The 20,048-nt window shown below is 37.7% G+C and overlaps 1 protein-coding gene across 44 annotated transcripts in view; it reads left to right on the forward strand.

Annotated features, from left to right (window-relative positions):
* The window catches only part of NRXN1 (neurexin 1), a 1,224,094-nt gene that overhangs the window by 647,057 nt on the left and 556,989 nt on the right, over positions 1-20,048 (forward strand). For 31 of the 44 annotated variants that reach the window (XM_043543823.1, XM_043543826.1, XM_043543838.1 and 28 more), the window contains one exon: positions 10,477-10,596. In XM_043543823.1, the coding sequence (XP_043399758.1) occupies positions 10,477-10,596 (120 nt within the window). Of the gene's footprint in view, positions 1-9,506; positions 9,534-10,476; positions 10,597-20,048 lie in introns of all 44 variants that reach the window. The other 13 variants (XM_043543816.1, XM_043543819.1, XM_043543831.1 and 10 more) reach the window with 1 other exon arrangement.

Genomic DNA, 20,048 nt, shown 5'->3' on the forward strand with positions numbered 1-20,048 from the left:
TGTTAGACCCATCCTGCTGAGTCCTGTTTATTTGTACTGTCTATATGGTGGGTTTATATTTTACCTGTGTAATTAGCGTTGTGCCTCAGTTGTAGTATAACTTGTGTACACTATTAATGAGGGTAGATGCCCACGAGGAGAAATGTATACCTACTCAACAAAGCACAAACTAACCTGAGAATGTTAATTTACCTCTTGAATATAATCTGTAGATTCTGCTCCTCTTTAGTGACAAGCTGGTTTTCATGTCTTTTGTTTGTTTGTGACATATTTTATTTAATCATGGTAACAGTAACAATTAGCTTCTATATAATACTTAGACATTAGCTAATGTATAAGCAGTGTCCCAGTGTCTGCCCTGTATTATGCAACCTGCTTAGATTATGATTTTTTTGGTTGTAAATCTTCCTATCCATTGAAGTTAATAAGGCCAAACTGTGCTCTGTCACACACTGTACAGTTTTAGTGGCTCCAGTGGAATAGTGTGGGATGCAAGTTAGGACCGAATTAGGCCCAAAAGATTTATTTGAATATGAAAGCAAGGATTTTGCCCTGGATGATTACAGTTTTGGTTATGAGGGCAGATGCACTCTGGCTATAAAATGTGGATTTTGATTTCAAGGAGTCAGTAGTACTAGGGTGTTCATGTTTTAGGGTTTGGCTACGATCTATCTCTAATTCCTCCAGTAGCTTCATTCCACATAGTTTTCACTTTTATATATTAGTTTAAATCAATTCTCTGTCCCTACATACACTTTATTCACATCATTCTGAATTTAGCAACTGTCTTCCAGTACATTACTTTCACTAAAGTATCATCCTTCTTTGAAAACTGACTACAAAAATGGCATTGTGGTGTTCCATGTTAATATTCTCTCAATGACTTTCAGATCAAGAAAATGTTTGGGTTTTTTCATTAACTGCTTAAGCTTAATTCATTCTTTCTCTCTCTGGCCGAGTGAGTCTCTCATTATTTAGCCACACTGACATAGCTTCAACATTGGGCCAGAGAGAGAGAGAGAGCAAGCATGAGAATAACTCTGTATCACGGGGGTTAGAGCACTTCCTTGGGAGATCCAGGATCTAAGTCCCCTGCTCCGATGACCTTTTAAAATTATTGATGCAAAGTGGAACAGCTTCAACAGGAGAGAATGAAAGAGCCCCCTTTTCCACATCAGATTATCCCCTAGCCCAGCTGTTGGGGCACCCACCTGAGAGATGGCAGATCTCTTTTCCCACTCAGATGGAGAGGGGGTCTATCTGGTGAGTATCCTATCCACTAGCCTCAAAATTATAAGGGAGGTTCTTCTTCTGGCTTCTTGCTGAAATAGTATATGTGCCTAGCACCCAGAGAGGGTTTGCAGCTGAGATTCCCAAGTAGAGGGAAACACCTGCCTGCAGCATGGACTTAAGCACCTATCTCTGAGAGATGGGTAAGGCTTAGCACAGACACCACAGTTTGGCATCTCCCATTAGTTCTCTTAAGTGAGGAGCTTCGTAGCATGCTGACTTTGGGGAATCCCATTTGAAGGCAACTATCTTTCCCCGTTTGTTGTATAGAGAGCCGGGGCACTGCTCTCAGGCTTTGTGAATCCCATTGATTTTATAGGTGCTTAAAAGTTCTTGTGAACTGAGGCCCAGTTCACGCTCCAAGCTAGTGGAACGCCGCCTTCCAGGTACTTTCCCCTAGTCCTGGGCCTCCTAATTACTCCCCTCAGTTTTCTCCCTAACTGTGATGCTTACTGGTGTTTTATCTGAGAACCAGGTTACCTTCAGGCTGTTATCTGATCCCTGGTCTTAAAGCCATCCCCTGAGATCCAGCTTAATTAGTCATGGGGCTGAGCCCACCTCCCTTAGAGGGCCATCCTATCCTGTGTCCTTGTGGAGAATTCCCATTAAGAATCAGCAGGAAGTCAATTTTACCTTCAGTGATGGTTTTGGTTAATGGGCTTGATCCAAAGCTCATTAAAGTCAATGGGAGTCTCTTCATAATTACTAAGGGCTTTAGATCCAGACAAAAGTAAGCTGGTAAGATTGGGCCATTAACAGCATCATGAGTAGCTTAAAATCAGGAGATTCCTTATAATATTGAGAGAGTTGGCAACAGTGTTAGTACGTGTGTGAGGGATGCAATAAAGACAATGATAAGCACCACAGAAGAGCCCATGAATAAAATACATATTAATTTTAATTTAATATGTACTAGAAATAATGCAGCATGCCAAAATATATATTTTAAAATAATAAAAATAAGAAAAAGAATGTAAGAAATTAAAATCCTTGAATATGATTTCGCTAGAGTCACCATATAGACAACTAAACACTCATTGATTACCTTGATTACTATCTATTCCATTCCTTCACAGAGACAAGGTGGGGGAGGTAATATGTTTTATTGAACCAACTTCTGTTGGTAATAGAGAGAAGCTTTTGAGCCACACAAGCCTTCTATCGGTCTGGGAAAGGAAAGAAGAGCTGTGTGTATCTCAAAACTTGTCTGCCCCACCAACAGAAGTTGGTCCAATAAAACATATTACCTTACCCACCTTGTCTCTCTAATATCCTGGGACTGACATGCCTGCCATTCCTTCACATTCATTCTTAAACTAAAATAACCCTAACCACCCATTTATGTACTTAGACTGTATAAAAGAGATGAACAGTTGGTAAAGAAGTCATCAGAATAATGAAAACACCACTGATTATTTAACCTAGTTTATTGTCATATAAAATGAGAGATAATCAGACAGGAGTAGCCTACGTTTACTTACCTGCGCATAAGTATTAATAGCAAGCTCTTATCCATATCCAGGTAATAAAATATAGTCCAGTCTAAACATGTAATGTCAATAGCATTTTTAATAGGGCTGTCAATTAATTGCAGTTAGCTCAAGTGATTAACTCAAAACAAATTAACTCAATTTAAAAAATTGATTGGGATTAATCATAGTGTTAATCACACTTTTAAACAATAATAGAATACCAAATTAAATTTATTATAAATATTTTTGGATGTTTTCTTACATTTTCAAATATATTGATTTCAATTACAACACAGAATGCAAAGTGTACAGTGCTCACTTTATATTGTTATTTTTAATATGAATATTTGCACTGTAAAAATAAACAAAAAATAGTACTTTTCAATTCACCTTATATAAGTACTATAGTGTAATCTCTTTATCATGAAAGTGCAACTTACAAATTTAGATGTTTTTGTTACAGAACTGCACTCAAAAACAAATTAATGTAAAACTTTAGCGCCTACAAGTCCACTCAGTCCTACTTCTTGTTCAGCCAATCACTAAGACAAACAAGCATTATCTCCTGTAAAATGCTGCCTGATTCTTATTTACAATCTCATCTAAAAGGGAGAACAGGCATTTGCATGGCACTTTTGTAGCTGGCATTGCAAGCTATTTATCTGCCACATATGCTAAGCATTCACGTACCCCTTCATGCTTTGGCCACCATTCTAGAGGACATGCTTCCATGCTGATGACACTTGTTTAAAAAATAATATGTTAATTAAATTTGTGACTGAATTCCTGGGGTGTGGGGAGAATTGTATGTCTCTTGCCTGTGGTTTTAGCCACATTCCGCCATATATTTTGTGCTATGACAGTCTCGAATGATGACCCAGCACATGTTGTTCAATTTAAGAACACTGTCACTGCAGATTTGACAAAACATAAAGAAGGTACCAATGTGAGATTTCTAAAGATAGCTACAGCACTCAGCACAAGGTTTAAGAATCTGAAGTGCCTTCCAAAATATGAGCAGGGCAAGGTGTGGAATATGCTGTCAGAAGTCTTAAAAGAGCAAGACTCCGATTTGGAAACTACAGAATCCAAACCACAACCAAAAAAAAGAAAATCAACCTTCTGTTGGTGGCATCTGACTCAGATGATGAAAATGGACGTGCGGCATTCCACACTGCTTTAGATCGTTGTCGAGCACAACCGTCATCAGCATGGAAGCATGTCCTCTGGAATAATGGCCGAAGCATGAAGGGGCATAGGAATGTTTAGCATATCTGTCACGCAAATACCTTGCAACACCAGCTAAAAAAGTGCCATGTGATTGCCTGTTCTCACTTTCAGGTGACATTGTAAATGAGAAGCGGGCAGCATTATCTCCTGTAAATGTAAACAAACATGTTTGTCTTAGCGATTGACTGAACAAGAAGTAGGACTGAGTGGACTTGTTTTATTTTTGAGTGCAGTTTTATTTAAAAAATTCTACATTTTAAGATGCATTTTTACGATAAAGAGATTGCAGTATAATACCTATATGAGGAGAAATGAAAAATACTATTTCTTTTGTTTATCTTTTTTACAATGCAAATATTTGTAATAAAAATAATAATGTAAAGTGAGCTCTGTACACTTTGTATTCTGTGTTGTATATAAAATCAATATATTTGAAAATGTAGAAAACATATAAAATATTTAAATAAATGGTATTCTATTATTAACAGTGCAATTAAAACTGCAAGTATTTGTGATTTTTTAATCTCACAATTACAATTATTTTTTTTTAAATCTCATATTTAATCATGTTTAATTTTTTTTAATCATTTGAGAGCTCTAAGTTTTATATGATCTATTTTCCTTTTGAGGAAGACTGGCTGCTCATGTTTGATCAGTCAGCTTCTTAAAGTTCTCCCCTATGTGAGAAGACTGCAATATTGCCAAGCCTAGGCACTCAAAGATCATGAGACAGGACCCCAAAATCATGAGATTGGCTTAAAAATCATAATGTTTGTATTTGCCTTCTGGTTTCTGAGTAGATTTTCTCCATTAATCATAAGAGATAGGAACTTACTTTAAGATGATCATATAATCAATTGACTGTATGAGTTGGGACTTTGAGAAAAATGCCAAATATCATGAGACTTTTGACCAAATTGCGAGCATTGGAATTGTACATGCTCACTTAGCCCTGGTCTACACTATGAGTTTAGGTAGAATTTAGCAGCGTTAGATCTATTTAACCCTGCACCCGTCCACACAACAAAGCCATTTTTGTCAACTTGAAGAGCTCTTAAAATAGATTTCTGTACTCCTCCCCGATGAGGGGATTAGCTCTGAAATTGACATTGCCTGGTCGAATTTGGGGTAGTGGGGACGCAATTTGACGGTATTGGCCTCTGGGAGCTGTCCCAGAGTGCTCCATTGTGACTGAGTTGGACAGCACTTTGAACTCAAATGCACTAGCCAGGTACACAGGAAAAGCTCCTGGAACTTTTGAATTTCATTTCCTGTTTGGCCAGCATGGCAAACTCAGCAGCACTCAGCAGCACAGGTGACCATGCAGTCCCCCCAGAATCATAGAGCGTAAAATGTTTCTACGCTCCCCCTATCATCTCCATCCCTGTGGTTATTGCAGATTAGAAGGCAAAAAAAAACGCACTTGCAATGACATGTTTTCCAGGCTCATGCAGTCCTCCTGTACTGATAGGGCACAGCTTAATGCATGGAGGCATTCAGTGGCAGAGGCCAGGAAAGAATTGCTGTATTTGCTTAACAGCAAAAGTATCATGCCTCGCTAGCGATCCTGCCCGAGCCAGGTCACTGTGTCACATGCACTCTGCGCTGTGTCAGCCTTGGGTGGGGGCATGACTGTTTTGTGAGCAGGAAGGCCATAGATATAGACATTGCATTCGGTAGATTCTGTAGCTAGAGAAAACATTCCTGTGCATTTGGCAAAGTCTGTGGTAAAAAAAGAGAAGGCCCGTGACACACCGAACTATTAATAATGTACAACCACATGTTACATAAAGTATAATAGGGACAGTGCGAGGGATACGTTCAAGCTGGGTTTCTGTAGTGTACTGGTTATCATGTTCATCTAACATGCAAAATGTCCCTGGGTGGAAACAGGTCCCTGTTCCTTTTTCTGACTCCCCTCCTGCATTTTTAATCTTAGAACAGATCGCACTGTGAAATTTTACTTTGACTTATATCAATTATGAGTTAAATAATATGGAAGCTCTCTCTAAGTTATAGTCCCAGGTTCCTTACCCTTTCAGCTGCTCTGATAAATTAACATTTTTGTTAGGGGCGGGGGAAAATTTTCATGAAGCCTTTTATAGGGACTAAATGCTATATAGGACTCTGAAATAGTCTTAACGTGGCCCATAGAGTGCAATCCTTCATTCTGGATTTGTCATTCCACAAGCTGAACTGCTCCTTACTACTGTCCAGGCTCTATGAGCCACGGGAGCAAGGGGCAGACTGGGATAGGTGTGACAGCACGATGCTGCTGGCGGGGAGAGCAGCCTGAGGCAGAAGCCTCCAGCTTGCATGATATTCCAGGCAGGACTGAATCTCCATGAGATGAAACTTAAAGAAAAGAATGACCTGGAGTCACTCCCACTCTAAGAGGAGGATAGCCATGTCTGTCCAGGCGCCCCTGATCGACCTCACCAAGGTCTACCAGGAACACCCAGAAGACATATGGCGGCTATCAGTCCTACTGCACCATCTGCCGTGAAGACAAGGAGCTGCTGCTGTGTAGCAATGCAGTATCGAGTCTGCAGGCAGCACCCAGGAGATGGACGGTGACGGTGAGCTGAGCGGGCTCCATGCTTGCTGTGGTATGGCAAGCATGGCAGCGGGCTGAGTGGGGCCGGTGGACGGGACCCCAGAAAAAAGGCGTGAAATGATTGTCTGTCGTTGCTTTCAGAGAGGGAGGGAGGGGGGCCCGACAACATCTACCCAAAACAACTCGCGACAAAGCTTTTGCCCCATCAGACACTGGGAGCTTAACCCAGAATTCCAATGGTCAGAGGAGACTGCGGGAACTGTGGGATAGCTACCCACAGTACACCGCTCTGTAAGTCGATGCTAGCCATAGTAGTGAGGACCCACTTCGCCGACTCAATGCTCTTAGTGTGGACATACGCAATCAACTGTATAAAATCGAATTATAAAAATTGACTTCTGTAAAATCGACCTAATTTTGTAGTGTAGACATACCCTTTAGGTCTCCATCCTACAATTGATAGCATTTGACAGACTGCTATGTCTGTTCAGAGACCCATTGCCACAGTTCACCCTTGCGCTATCACCTGCAGGATCAGGGCTTCTATTTATTAGGCTATTGTCCTGAAAACACTTATATGTATATGCTTAACTTTACTACCATGAGAAATCCTATTGATTTCAGTGGAATTACTTCTGTGTTTAATGTAACACATGTGCATAAGTGTTTGCAGGATCATGGCCTGGTTTGTGATACTTTTCACAGGTAGGCAGGTGGGACAGAAAAGGCAAGTTTTTAATGATCACAGGAATTCAGGGTTGCCGCCAAAAACAAATGCCTGAACTCCATGTAGTTTTGGTTCTTGAACAGAAGTTGAACTTTGTGGGGACCTCTTTGTTGACAAAACCTCAGTGACAAGAAACTATAAAGATAGAACTGTAAAAAATTGCTAAATAGACCTGCGAGTAATTAACCGAAAGCTAGATCATTTCAGTCATTTTTATGGTTTGGTCATTAGGGCCAGATCTTGCTCTACTGAATTCAATAATTTTTCCATAGACTTCAGTTGAAGTGGGATCAGGGCCTGCCATAGAAAAGTTTAATATTTTCCTCAGCACACATGGTGATGGACAGTGGTGACATAAGGTAACTTCTGAGTTACCTTTCTGATGTGCCACAAGACATCAAGACAGACCAGTAGGTAATATGAAGCTTTTCTTTAAATGTGTAACTCCCAAACCAATCCATGTCCTTACTTTACAAATATAAAATTGATTACCCATGCAAAGAAATAAATCCAGTCAATTTTAAAAAGTCTGCAACGAAGATGAAACAAAATTATATTTATACCACAAGTACTCAAAGCTGCATATTATCGCATCTGACTAAATAGCTTAGATAAATAAAAATAGATCTATAATATGTACATAAAATTATGAACCCAATGGTAATATTTATTGACATTTTCTAGCATCAGTTAAACATACTTTATTCTGTCAAGAAGTATGATTTTTAAAAAAATATTATTTACACTTAAAACCAGTCATATGGTTGTAACCAATCTGTGTTTCTTAGCAAATTCTGTTGGAGAAATATTTACACATAATATGCAAGAGCTGCAAAGCCATAAACACTCAGAATGATATGAGCAATAGCAAAAACTCATTAAGGCAATTGTTCCATAGGTTACAAAAAGTATTTCCTTCTACATCCATGCATTTTAGCATTCACTTTATTCTATTTTTTTTTTTTTGCCTCGGTGTCTGTGTTTTTCTACTTTACTTCTGCATGACTTTTTTCTAATTTTAATTTGATGATGAGATCTAACATTGCATAACTAAAGTGTAAATAAATGCATGTATATATAGCATTTAAACACCTACAGATATTTTCACTTCATTTTTGTAAGGTGTCCAAGTAGCAGATTCTGTTTTTAAAAAAAAAGTGAGTGACTTGTCAACCATCATAATACCCAAAGAATGATGCAATGCCCAAATGTTTAAAGAAAAACTTTTGAACTCAAAACTGCTAAGAAAGTGAAATGGCTGCCCTAGATGTCCCTTCTTTGTTGAATGCAGATCATCAGCTGCTGCATAAAATTTCAGATTAATCTGATAGATACCAGCATTTTAGTATACAGGCTAAATATATCAGAGCTAATTAATACTTTTGGCTAACCTGTGGTCAATAGTATACTCTATTGCTAGACCTAGTGTTGTGACGATCTTTTGGGTCCCAATTCAGCAAGGTACTTAAGCACTTGAATAACTTGAAGCATGTGACTAGTCACATTTATGTGCTTTAAACTGGGCACATGCTTAAGTATCTCACAGATTTTGGGCCTTGTTAAATACCCCCAAATGAGGATTCTTATACGATTAGATAAGAAAATTCCACATTAGGAGCTTTCAGTGGGATTTAATTTAAAATAAGATTTAAGTGGATGTCTCTGTCTCCAAAATGACTGAAAAGGGTTTTATAAGGATTAGGACCATATTATTTCCTTGATTAGTGCATGCCAATGGGAGATCTGTGTATGTTGATCCAAGGCAATATATGGTTCATGATGTATATTTCTATCTTAATTCTCCCAGTCACACAGAAAGATCTAGAGGAGAGGAAGATGGGAAGGGATAATGTGCTAATGACTTTAGAATTCACTGTATCTGAACATGACAAATGACTACTCAGGATGCAGCCATGCATTCACTTTGCTAATGCATTCATATCTATCCAAGAAGAAGAAAAAAACTTTTAATTTTCCTTCATTACATGTCATCAGCTCAATTAACCATTATATTTGTAGTAAAATACTGGCAAATTACTGCTTTCTCATTTTGGCTTGCCTAGAGATTTATGGCTATTAGCATTAATTTGTTTGTGTTATATGGCATTTCTTTCTCCTTTTAACAGCAGCATGCACTTTACTCTGAATGTTTTTCCTGTGTTTGCTGCCATTTCAATATTGCTTACTAACATATAATATATTTTGCCTTTTTTTTATTTTGCCGACAAAGTTGCATTGATGAAAGCTGATTTGCAAGGTAGATAGCCCTGTGTGTATTAAACAAGACTGAAACCCAGAATGCACAGCTGGATTTCTACAATAAATGCTATGTACATTTCCTGCCATAAAGTGTGTTGTTTTGTTTCAGATTTTCTCTTTTTACCCCTAAACATGATAAAGAACCTTCATTTTACGGCATATTTTGCATAAAGGCTTTCAGTCTTGAATATGTTTGTATAGTGATTGCTTTAGTGCTTTGATCATACCTTTTAAAAAATTCTTTTATTTTTCAGTGGTCTAGTTATGAATCTCTAGAAATAGAATAGCTTTGTTTTTCATGTGTATGTCACATTTGGGCATGCCAGCTCATTAGTACTCTGATATTTTTTTTTCTGTTTAAAAAAGAACCTGCATGGGATCACTAAAGCATGTGAATCAATACTTGCCAACATTCCTTCCTGCAAACCCATCCCCCAACTCCTCTTTATTTTAGACTCAACTCTTTTTTAAAGTACTTTCTTGGATTTCAGGTACATTACAATGTAGCTTCATTTCCCAGCTTGTTTTTAATTTTCTGATCTTGTTTCGTGTAGCTTTATTTCCCATTTTCCATGGTACCTGGTTTTGCTGGTTGGAACACGTTTTGCAGGAAAAAGAATAAATAAATTAATTTCATGAAAGAAAAGATTTAACCTGTTAATGGTGTGATGTGAAATTAACCATAGCTTGCTACAGTGTTAACATCCCTACTGCCCTTGTTTTCTTTATATTTATGAATTCTGTTCTGTCAGTCTTAGAGCCAAAACAAAAGATCTTGTAATGTTATATGCCTCCACATAACACAGAAAGTTTTAAATAAATTCTACTTTAGATCCCTTTGCTCATTAGGTTTAAGATGTTGGCAACTACCATGTGATTCAAAGACAAAACATGTTACTTTGAAAGACAAAATGCTAGTTGCTTCTGTATGTTCTCATCAGGCCCCAGCACCACATGCCAAGAGGATTCATGTGCAAACCAAGGAGTGTGCTTACAGCAATGGGATGGATTCAGCTGTGACTGCAGTATGACCTCCTTTAGCGGACCATTGTGCAATGACCGTAAGTATATCAGAGAATGCTTATCTAAAAGCCTTACAGCTCTAGGGCAGTATTTAAAGAAAGTGTCTTAAATTTGTATTATTTTAATATTTTATAGTTAATTGAACTGGCAAAATTCTGAGAAAATCTATGATGCTTGTAGGAAGAACGTGATGAAACATTACAGTATAAATGGGGGATAACAATACTACATCTAACATTGTGAAAGAATTTGGGTTTATTATATTTGATTGCATATCTAATGAACTGATGGTTACATATTTGAAATGAGCCTTGCATAAACATTACAAATAGTTTTTTTTCTGATTAGAAAAAACTCTTCATATTTCATTATCTTAGGCTATATTGTAGTTTTGTAACTTTATTTCATGAGAGCTGTAATTACTATGAAACAGTTGACAAGGCTCATTATCTTTCTTTGTGGATTTCTTTAGGTGACACATTAAGCTCTGTCAAATAAAAAGCACTCCAAGTGTTTTAGGGTTTTTTTTAAATTTCATCTGAATAAACACAAATATCATATACCAGCCATCTGGTTCTCAAGTACAAATGGAAGTTGTGATAAATATGGGACCTGCTTCACCAGCGTGCTGCTCTGGTTTCATGTCAGTCTAGACCCCTTGATTTCACTGGAGTTAGCTTGGTATGAAATTGCAAAAATGCAGCAATGAATAAGGCCTATTTGATTAAAGAAACTATCAAGATTTCTTACTGAGGATTAAACTTTACTCCATTTGAGACGTCTGATTATTGGGAACCTTTGCATATTTACAAGAAGGTCATTTCAGTCAGACTTGGCATCTTGATTTTCACAGTTGTGTACATGTATTTTAATGAGAGTGTGGTTTCCACATCCTGCCAAATATGGTAGAAAGTGTTAATATAAATATCTAGTCAAGCATTTTTTGGCTACTATATGCAATTTTGGCTGTCCAGTCTACAACAAAGTTCATTTCTTTATTGGACAAGATCTAGACCAGCATCATAACTGTGATTATCTCAGAAGAGTTAACAATGCTTGGTTCAAATGGTAGGTCCCAAGCAGTTATGAGATTAGAAATTAAAATATATGGAAAATTTATGGCAAAATATTCTCATAAGATTCCCATTGTTGGGGTTTTTTGTTATTATTTTTAATTGTTGCCCAAACTATACCCATTTTTTCATGATCTCCCATCACAAAAGTGGAAGAAAACCAGTTCTGGAGATCTGCACTTTCTGATAGAATGCATAATGGGAGGTTCAAAGCATTTAGGAGAGAGTCTACCGTTAAGCCTTCAAACACACAATTCCAAATTTCAGAGGCCTGATGTGCAGGTAAAATGGGGGGGGGGGGTTCTGGTACTACTAATGGCAGTTGGTTTTGATGCTAATTTGGATGCCATATACACTTTCATGGGTGTCTTATTGATATTGTTACAGATCTCAAAACACTGGGTAAAATTCAGTGGTGTTTAACTAAGCTGAGCTTACACTGATGTCAAGAAAAATTTGGCTCAGTTAAGGACAGCAGAATTGTCTCATGCCAGTTTAGTAATAACAGTTTTTTGCTGCTGAAGAATAAAGTGCACTTTAAAACATAATAAGTGCAGTCTTCAACTGGTGTATTTTAGCATTGCTCCATTGAAGCCAACAGAACTACACTGATTTACAGGAACTGAGAATCTGCCCCAGTATTCTGACATAAGAAAATTTCTGTACTTGTTAATTCAAAAATTTGGATTTGCCTGTTTCATATTTACAAACCTAAGTAAAACAGAACGCTTAGTATATCAAAATGATGCATGTAGCATATTAGAGTAATAAAAAAACTGGGTTATTTTAAGGTAGGTAGCTCTTTAAAAGTTATCAAAATAATGTGAAAAATTAAAAAAATAATAAAGCATCATTATTTGTGACTTGATAAGTGTAGCATGTAAAATCCTACTATTTTTTGGAGGATTAAGAAGAAAGCATTGTCTAGCTACTTTTCCTGACTTTTCTTGCAAGTCTTAGTTAACATATTTCTTGAAATTTGTACAAATGATGTTCTTTTTAGGCTGATATTTTCAGTATGTCATAGAATCATAGAATATCAGGGTTGGAAGGGACCTCAGGAGGTCATCTAGTCCAGCCCCCTGCTCAAAGCAGGACCAACCCCAACAAAATCATCCCAGCCAAGGCTTTGTCAAGCTGGACCTTAAAAACCTCTAAGGATGGAGATTCCACCACCTCCCTAGGTAACCCATTCCAGTGCTTCACCACCCTCCTAGTGAAATAGTGTTTCCTAATATCCAACCTAGACCTCCCCAATGGCAACTTTAGACCATTGCTCAACTACTGTCAACTAGTCTGACCTCAATTCATGAAAGTTTGACATCATGTCATCTCTAGTCTTCACTTACATACCTCTCGCCTGGTCCTTAATTTCCACAGCAGAAAGTTCAGAGGAAATGGAAAATGGGGAAAAAGTAGTACAGAAAAATACAGTTGTGATAGCTATGCAAAAATACCATATTACATATATATATGCATATAAGAGATTTTTTATAAAGTAAAGTGCTATTCAGCATAAGTTAAGAGTATCAAAATTCATCTCAAAATAAGGAAAGCATGAAGCAGTTTCCTCCTCTGACAAACTGAGTATGTCCTATACATATCTGTAAGTGGGGAGGAAAAGATTCCAGTGATCAGGGAACGTACTTCCTGGAAGAGTGAAGCTAATATCCTCTGTGAAAACTGATTCATGCCAGCATGTCTCAGTTTACAGCATAGGGGACCATATTGAGGAATATCACTAGAATCTGTAAACATTTTCAGTCCAGAAGAAACTTTTTAAGTGCATCCAGTGTAACAGATATATCACACTTGTGGATCATTAATGTCCATGATGACACAGGTAGGGACACATTACATGGTGCTATTTCCTAGTTACTGAAAGAGAAATAATATAGGGATGTCTTGACCCACAATGAGGACGAGGTTATCACTACTTCTGCTATGATATGACAGTTGGAGATGCAGGGCAGCAATGCTTTGTAGATGTGGTGTGTTGGAAATGTTATATTGTTAAGTGCAAAGCAGGCTACTAGAAAATGTTCTCACAAAATAGGATTACATAGAACATTGTGCAAAAAGGACAGTTAATGACTATTCTTACAAATGGTTGGCATCTTGGCTCCTCTGAGAAAAAAACATTACAAATATCCTAAGTATTAGTAACTGCAGATTGTGGAGTGAAAACTGTCCTCCTCGGGCACTCAGCTTTTTCATAAGAGTAGGCTGAAAATAACTCTGGCAACAACAGCAAAAACTAAAAACCCAAATCAAATGCTCTGAGTCTTTCTATGACTTTACATCTGTTTTCACCACCACAGTCCATAAGTGTAACTACATTAGTGAGCATAATGTCATATTTTTGGAAACAAATACCACTATTATGGCCTGGAAAATAGCAAAAATAATAACATTGTCACATTACATTAATATTGAAGCACTGAGGTGCCAAATTACAGGGCAGCTTCAATGCTGTCTGTTACCACAAGGGAATAATATATCAAAGAGTTGTATTTGTGATGGTGTAGCTAACACTTTGTCAACACTACCATTAAAATCCCTCTTTCCAATGGTTTAGATCTTCACCAGGCAATCTCTTCTGAATAGAAACTTGACATTCACAGCCTGTATGAATAGAGAAACTTTGTTCCTGAAATATGAATACATTAAGTTCAGATTTTCATTAAGGATATACAAAAAATCCTTCTGTCTTATTGTAAATCTTCTCTAACAAAAGACTCTGACTTTTAACAAATGAAAGAAACATATCAATGTTGCAAGACTACTGTAGACGTGGTAATTTAATTTTTTGATATAGTATAGAATCAAAGTTACATTGCTTAACAAATCAGCGTGTTGCCCATAGTTATTGTCAGATTTGCTTCCAGAGTTGCTTAGATACAAATCCATAAAACATCACAACTTGAATTCAAGGCAACTTGATGCAGTTGCAGGTTTGAGCTATATGTGGAATTGTAGGCAGGGATGATAGCACCACCTGTAAATACAGTTGCTGGACTCTTCCCGCTATAAAACCTTGTTTTCAGTTGCTCATAACTTTGCCAAACTTTAACTGCTTGGCCTAAATTTGGTGAGCTTGGTAGCTGCCTCAGACTGATTTTTTTATTTATGTATTTTAGCTAAAATAAAGCCATTTCCAAGAATAAAACTAGGGGAAAATACATTGTCTTACCATGGTAAAAAATAATTTCTGGTGATCTTTTCTTTGAGAAGCTCTATCTTTCCCATGATTTGGATCAGGGACTTAAAATATGGTGGGGTTGGCAGGTGACCCTTGCATCAGGGATGTGCCTTTTGTCATACCTGTGAAAGCCTGCTCCAATATGATGAAGTTATAAGCCTTTCATACATCCTCAGTTCTGATTTCCTCAAATTTAGAGGCTAAATTTCCAAAGATTCTATACGCACTGGGGATGCCCCACCTGGGGCTAAGCAGGACTTGCCCTGCAATTGTACCTCTTGCACCTCAACTAAGAGCTGTGTTCTTAATGACCCTTCCTCATCTCCCGATTCCCGCCTAAGGCACATAGTGTGGAGGAGGAAGCTGCCTGATTAAATGAAGAGGGGATATGAGCTGGACCTGCAGGGAAGGGAGGGGAGTAGAGTGAGACAAGGAGACTGAGAATATGGCAGAAACTGGGACAGGGAGTTGGGGTAAGGTGGCAGTCTGGGACTCACTGGGTGAGGAGACTGGGACTCCCAGTAGGGGGAGGCTGGAATGAGAGTTTGGCAGAGTTAGACTGGGACTTGCTGGGACTGGGATGAGAAACCCAAGGGGAGGAGACTGAGAGAGGAGAAGAGAATGAGATTGGGATGAGAAGCCAGGGATGGGGCAGAGATGGGACTGTGACAAGGAGAGGTTGGAGGGGATGATCAGAAGGGGTCATGTTTGTGGGAAATGGATTGAAGAATCTGTGCCCACTAGAGCACTCCACTCCAGAGCCTGGAATGGAACCATTCCTCTGCTGTCAGCAAATATCTGTGAAACCAGCTGGCAGAGTATATCAGTATTTAGTGCTGGTCCACACAAAGAATGAAAACATACTACTGCTATCATTAGCTCCAATGGCAGAGGCCTGGTAAGTGGATCTAAAGGTTTCAGCTCTGCATATGAACTACGTGGGAGTCAATATACGGTCACAAGATGGAATTTCTGTTTTTCCAGTTTGCTCTTTTAAAACACTAGGAATTACACACCAAAAAACTATATTAAAAGAACATTATTAAGGTTGAAAAGTCAAGCAGTCAAAATTAGGAAATGTCAGAATTAAGGTTGCTTGTGCAACCATATTTCCCCCCTCCCCCTTGCGTGTATGCATTATGATGGTCTTTAATTACATAATCATATGCTATTTTTCCACAGGAACCTTGTGCCATTTAATGCACAGGGTGGACCTGCTCTGGGGAAGAATTAGGGTTGTGTAGTGAAGGAGGAAATAAAATATTGAATAGCTGCTTATTAAGTGAGCACCATCCATCTAACTCCTGCAACAAATGAAGCAAGATCCTCTAGACAAAGTCTCCTTCACTGTGCACCCCTGATTCATCTCCAGAGCCAGTCCATCCTGTGCATTGAATGAGACAATGATCCTGTAGAAAAAATAGTATGTAATCATGTAATTAAAGACTGTATCATAATGGATACACGCAAAGGATCTGAACTGAGGTTACACAAGTAACCTGAATTATGGCATTTCCTACTTTTGACTGCTTGACTTTGCAATCTTAATAATGTTCTTTGAACATAGTTTTTTGTGTGTGTGATTATAGTTATATGATGATGGGATCATTTACCTAGTTACTCTTTTTGCTACAAACATGATAAGTCTTCTGAGCTGTCATAGGATGACAGTAGGACTGTTGTAGAAACTCCCCTCTCTCAAAATCCATTTTTCCTTTAGAAACTGCAAGTCTGGGGATGCAGGTTCTTGCAATCTGTGTTGACACAGGAGTCCAGTATAATACAAACAAGAGACTAAAATCCTCTGTCCACATCTCTTCCCTACATGCTGCTCTGCCAGTATACCTTAATATTGCTCTGGGTGTGCCACTTCTTGTTTCTTGGGCCACTCTTGAGATTCACATTAAGGTGCTAGTCATAATTATGTCTTTTCTGATGTGGCCACATTTCTGCAAGAAACAGGAGCAAATCCACCAAAACATTTCATGTCAACCATCCATTTGAGGTCAGATTATGGTTGCTCTAATTATTTGTATTATGGTAATGCATAGAAGCCCCAACCAAAATTTGGGGTTCCATTGCATTAAATTCAGCACCCACATATAGTATGAGAAGTCCCTCTCAAGAAGAACTTAAAATCTTATAGACGAGATGATAACAGGTGGGGAAAAGGGATGATTATTATCTCCTATTGTACAGAGAGGTTAAGTGACTTACCCTCAGTCACACATGAATTTTAGGGCTGAGCCTGGAATTGAATTCAGAGCTCCTGAGTCTAAGCCTAGTGCCTTAGCCACATGACCATCCTTCATTTCTGATGGGTAGTACTTTTGATCTGGCTGTAAACTGAATCAGTGACATAGAGCTGCAATAGTCATATGAGCCATTTACTGCTCCTTTTCAATGTAGTGTTAACAATTCCTACCCAACACCTCAGGCATGCTGTCACAGATTACTAGTTACTAATTAAGATATCCACCCCCATCCCCTGTGCTGTAAAAAGAAGGAATGGAAAATTTCTGTGAGTGTTTTAACAGCCATCTGATTTCAGTCCCTAGTAGCTGAGAATTAAAAATCTGCCCTTGATAACATAGCAAGCCAAATGTTTATTATGGTTATTTTTCCCTCAAAGGCTTACAGTGCACAGGAGAAATAAAGGTACATATTAACAAAACTACAATAGTGGGCAAGCCAGTTGAACTAATTGGGGAAAGTTTGATTTGTCCAGTTTATCTTTTCTTAATCTATTATTACAAGACATTGGGTAAAATCCTGGCACCACTGAAATCAGTGGCCAAACTTTCATTGACTTCAGAGGGATCAGGATTTTTTACAAGGTCAGTTTTTGGGAGGTGTGTTCAGACAGCTGGGAACCCTCAAGGGAGGAGGAAAGCTGTGAAAGGAGCAGGAAGAACTATTCAGGAGCCATTGGTTAGGAGTTGGGGGAGTGAGAGAATCTTCAGCAGGAGCAGGGAGAGTGTGGGGAAGTTAAAAGGAAGAAAATGACAAAGGGAAACGAAGGAGTTCAAAAAATGTCATTTGTCTAATTTGTTTGCCCAGCTGAGATTTTTTAAAGAAGGAATTCTAACTAGATTGGTCTTTAAAAATGTCAAGAGGAAACATTATGGATATGTATAATTATCACTTTTTTTTCTTTCTCTTTTTTTTTACATTGACAGATTTTTTTTTACTGTTTCACATAACTTGAAATGAATTAATGTAATAAAAGCTTTCATTAACTGTATTATGTGAGTTACAGTATTACTGTTCTTGGTGGTTTGATTGCAATTTCCAGAGAAGGGCATATAGGTATTTTATCTAAGACTATACTAGGATATTTTGGTATCAGATGATTTGCATAACCTTACTTATTTTCTGGGGGGGGGGGGGGGGAAACCATTTTCTAAATGATATAGAAACAGTTTTGGTTTTTTTTAAGTTGTGAACCAAGAGAAGATTGTTTTACAATGACTGCAGAAGATGTTTATTTATGATGGAGCATTTCTGGTAACCTGTTATGTGACCATATAAGGAAAGAAGTAAATGTGATATGTAGGGAAAACTGAAATATATTTTGATCAGTTTCCTATACTGAACATTTTGGCAAGATATCAGCTACTCATCAGTCTTCCTATTATGGCAAAGAATTTTTTGAAGGCTTCACCTAGCGTCTCATCTATTTTCAATCAGTTTCCATTGCAATATGGTTTTATGCAACAAGTTTGGAGCTGGATTTATTTTCTTATCAGGGCTTAAGCAGTACATATTTTTGGATCACAGAATGGCAGATTTCTTGAATCACTTCTTTCTGCACCCCCTTTAGAATTCAAGAAGGACATTTGAGGGGCATGTACCACTACAACCCTTTCCCTGAACCTTAAACACAACGTGGTGTAGCCATTTGGGAACTTCCAGTTTGGCAAGGGTAGCACTATTGTAATTGTGTTTATATCTCAGATGGTAGTAATTATGTAATAGATCTCTTAGGCCATACTCAGAGAGACTCTTCTATTCCAACATATTAAAAACAGAACATAATGTCAGAAAAATACCAATTTCTCTCTATCTCTTGAGGAATCACAGGAGTAATTAAATTTGATTTTGGTATTTCAGGAATATCTTTTTTTTTAACTGATAACATAATAATTCTATAAATCAAATCCTGGAAGCATTTCCAGTATCATGAAAATAATTAAGGGTTAATTGAATGTATTCTCATGGAACTAAAATCGGTCTGCTAGATATCATTAGAGACTCTTTTCCTTAGGACTTTCAATTGCTATGCTTTAAAGTCATATTGTACAAAGTTCAGGTCTAAAACTGAGTAGCCAAAAGCTGTCCACAACAATAACAAGAGCAGATTTCTGCTATCAGTATGCTTTCTTATAGTTTTGTCTGTAAAATACTTTAATTCCCCGGCCTTGAAAAACCTTTATATTCTAGCAATATGATATATTGAAAATCCATTTTAAGTAACTTCTAGGATTTCTGAATAGTATTAATTATAATACATGACACAGCTGGAGTTGATGTAACAGCATTACAATCTTTCCCCTCCAGCAGAACCCAGATATTGATGCGTGTCTTCTCCTCTTCTTTAAAGGCCATCTTCTTCAGGGTTCAATAACCCCCCCATCTTTAAATTTAAAAATAAATAAATAAATAAATCTACCCCAGGTAGAATGTTCTATAACCCCCCAAAAGAGAGAAAAGCCAGAATGTCCTTTAATTCTACTAGGGAGTTTGCTATTGCCAATATATCTTATGTGGAAGGTGTTCAGTTTCTATAATGATGGATAGCAGTTCAAAATTCTAAAATAGAATTATTCTTTCTCTCCAAAGCCTGTACAATTGGGCTTATGTTTCTAAGGCAACCTGACCCTCACTTTCATGTATTCTCTCTTGATTGATAGCTAAATAGATACTAAGCAATATATATTTAAAGAAGAAAACATATTAGTTAAGAAAGTAGAACTTTACGGTAGCTCAATAAGATCTCAGTGGTCTTCCATGTCCTCACCTTTACCAAGTGCCTTTAACAATTTCAAATAAAGAAAACCCTTTCTATTGTAGACACAATAAATATGTAGAGCGTCCCTTCAAAATGAACCTGGAGCCTAGGTGGATAAATTAAGGCATTCTGGATTGTGAATTTTAAGTTCAGTTTTCTTTGCTGCTGTGGATGTGAGCATGCACTTCAGTATAGTCAAGGAGG

Source organism: Chelonia mydas, chromosome 3 (genome assembly GCF_015237465.2).
Source record: "Chelonia mydas isolate rCheMyd1 chromosome 3, rCheMyd1.pri.v2, whole genome shotgun sequence".
Lineage (NCBI taxonomy): Eukaryota > Metazoa > Chordata > Testudines > Cheloniidae > Chelonia > Chelonia mydas.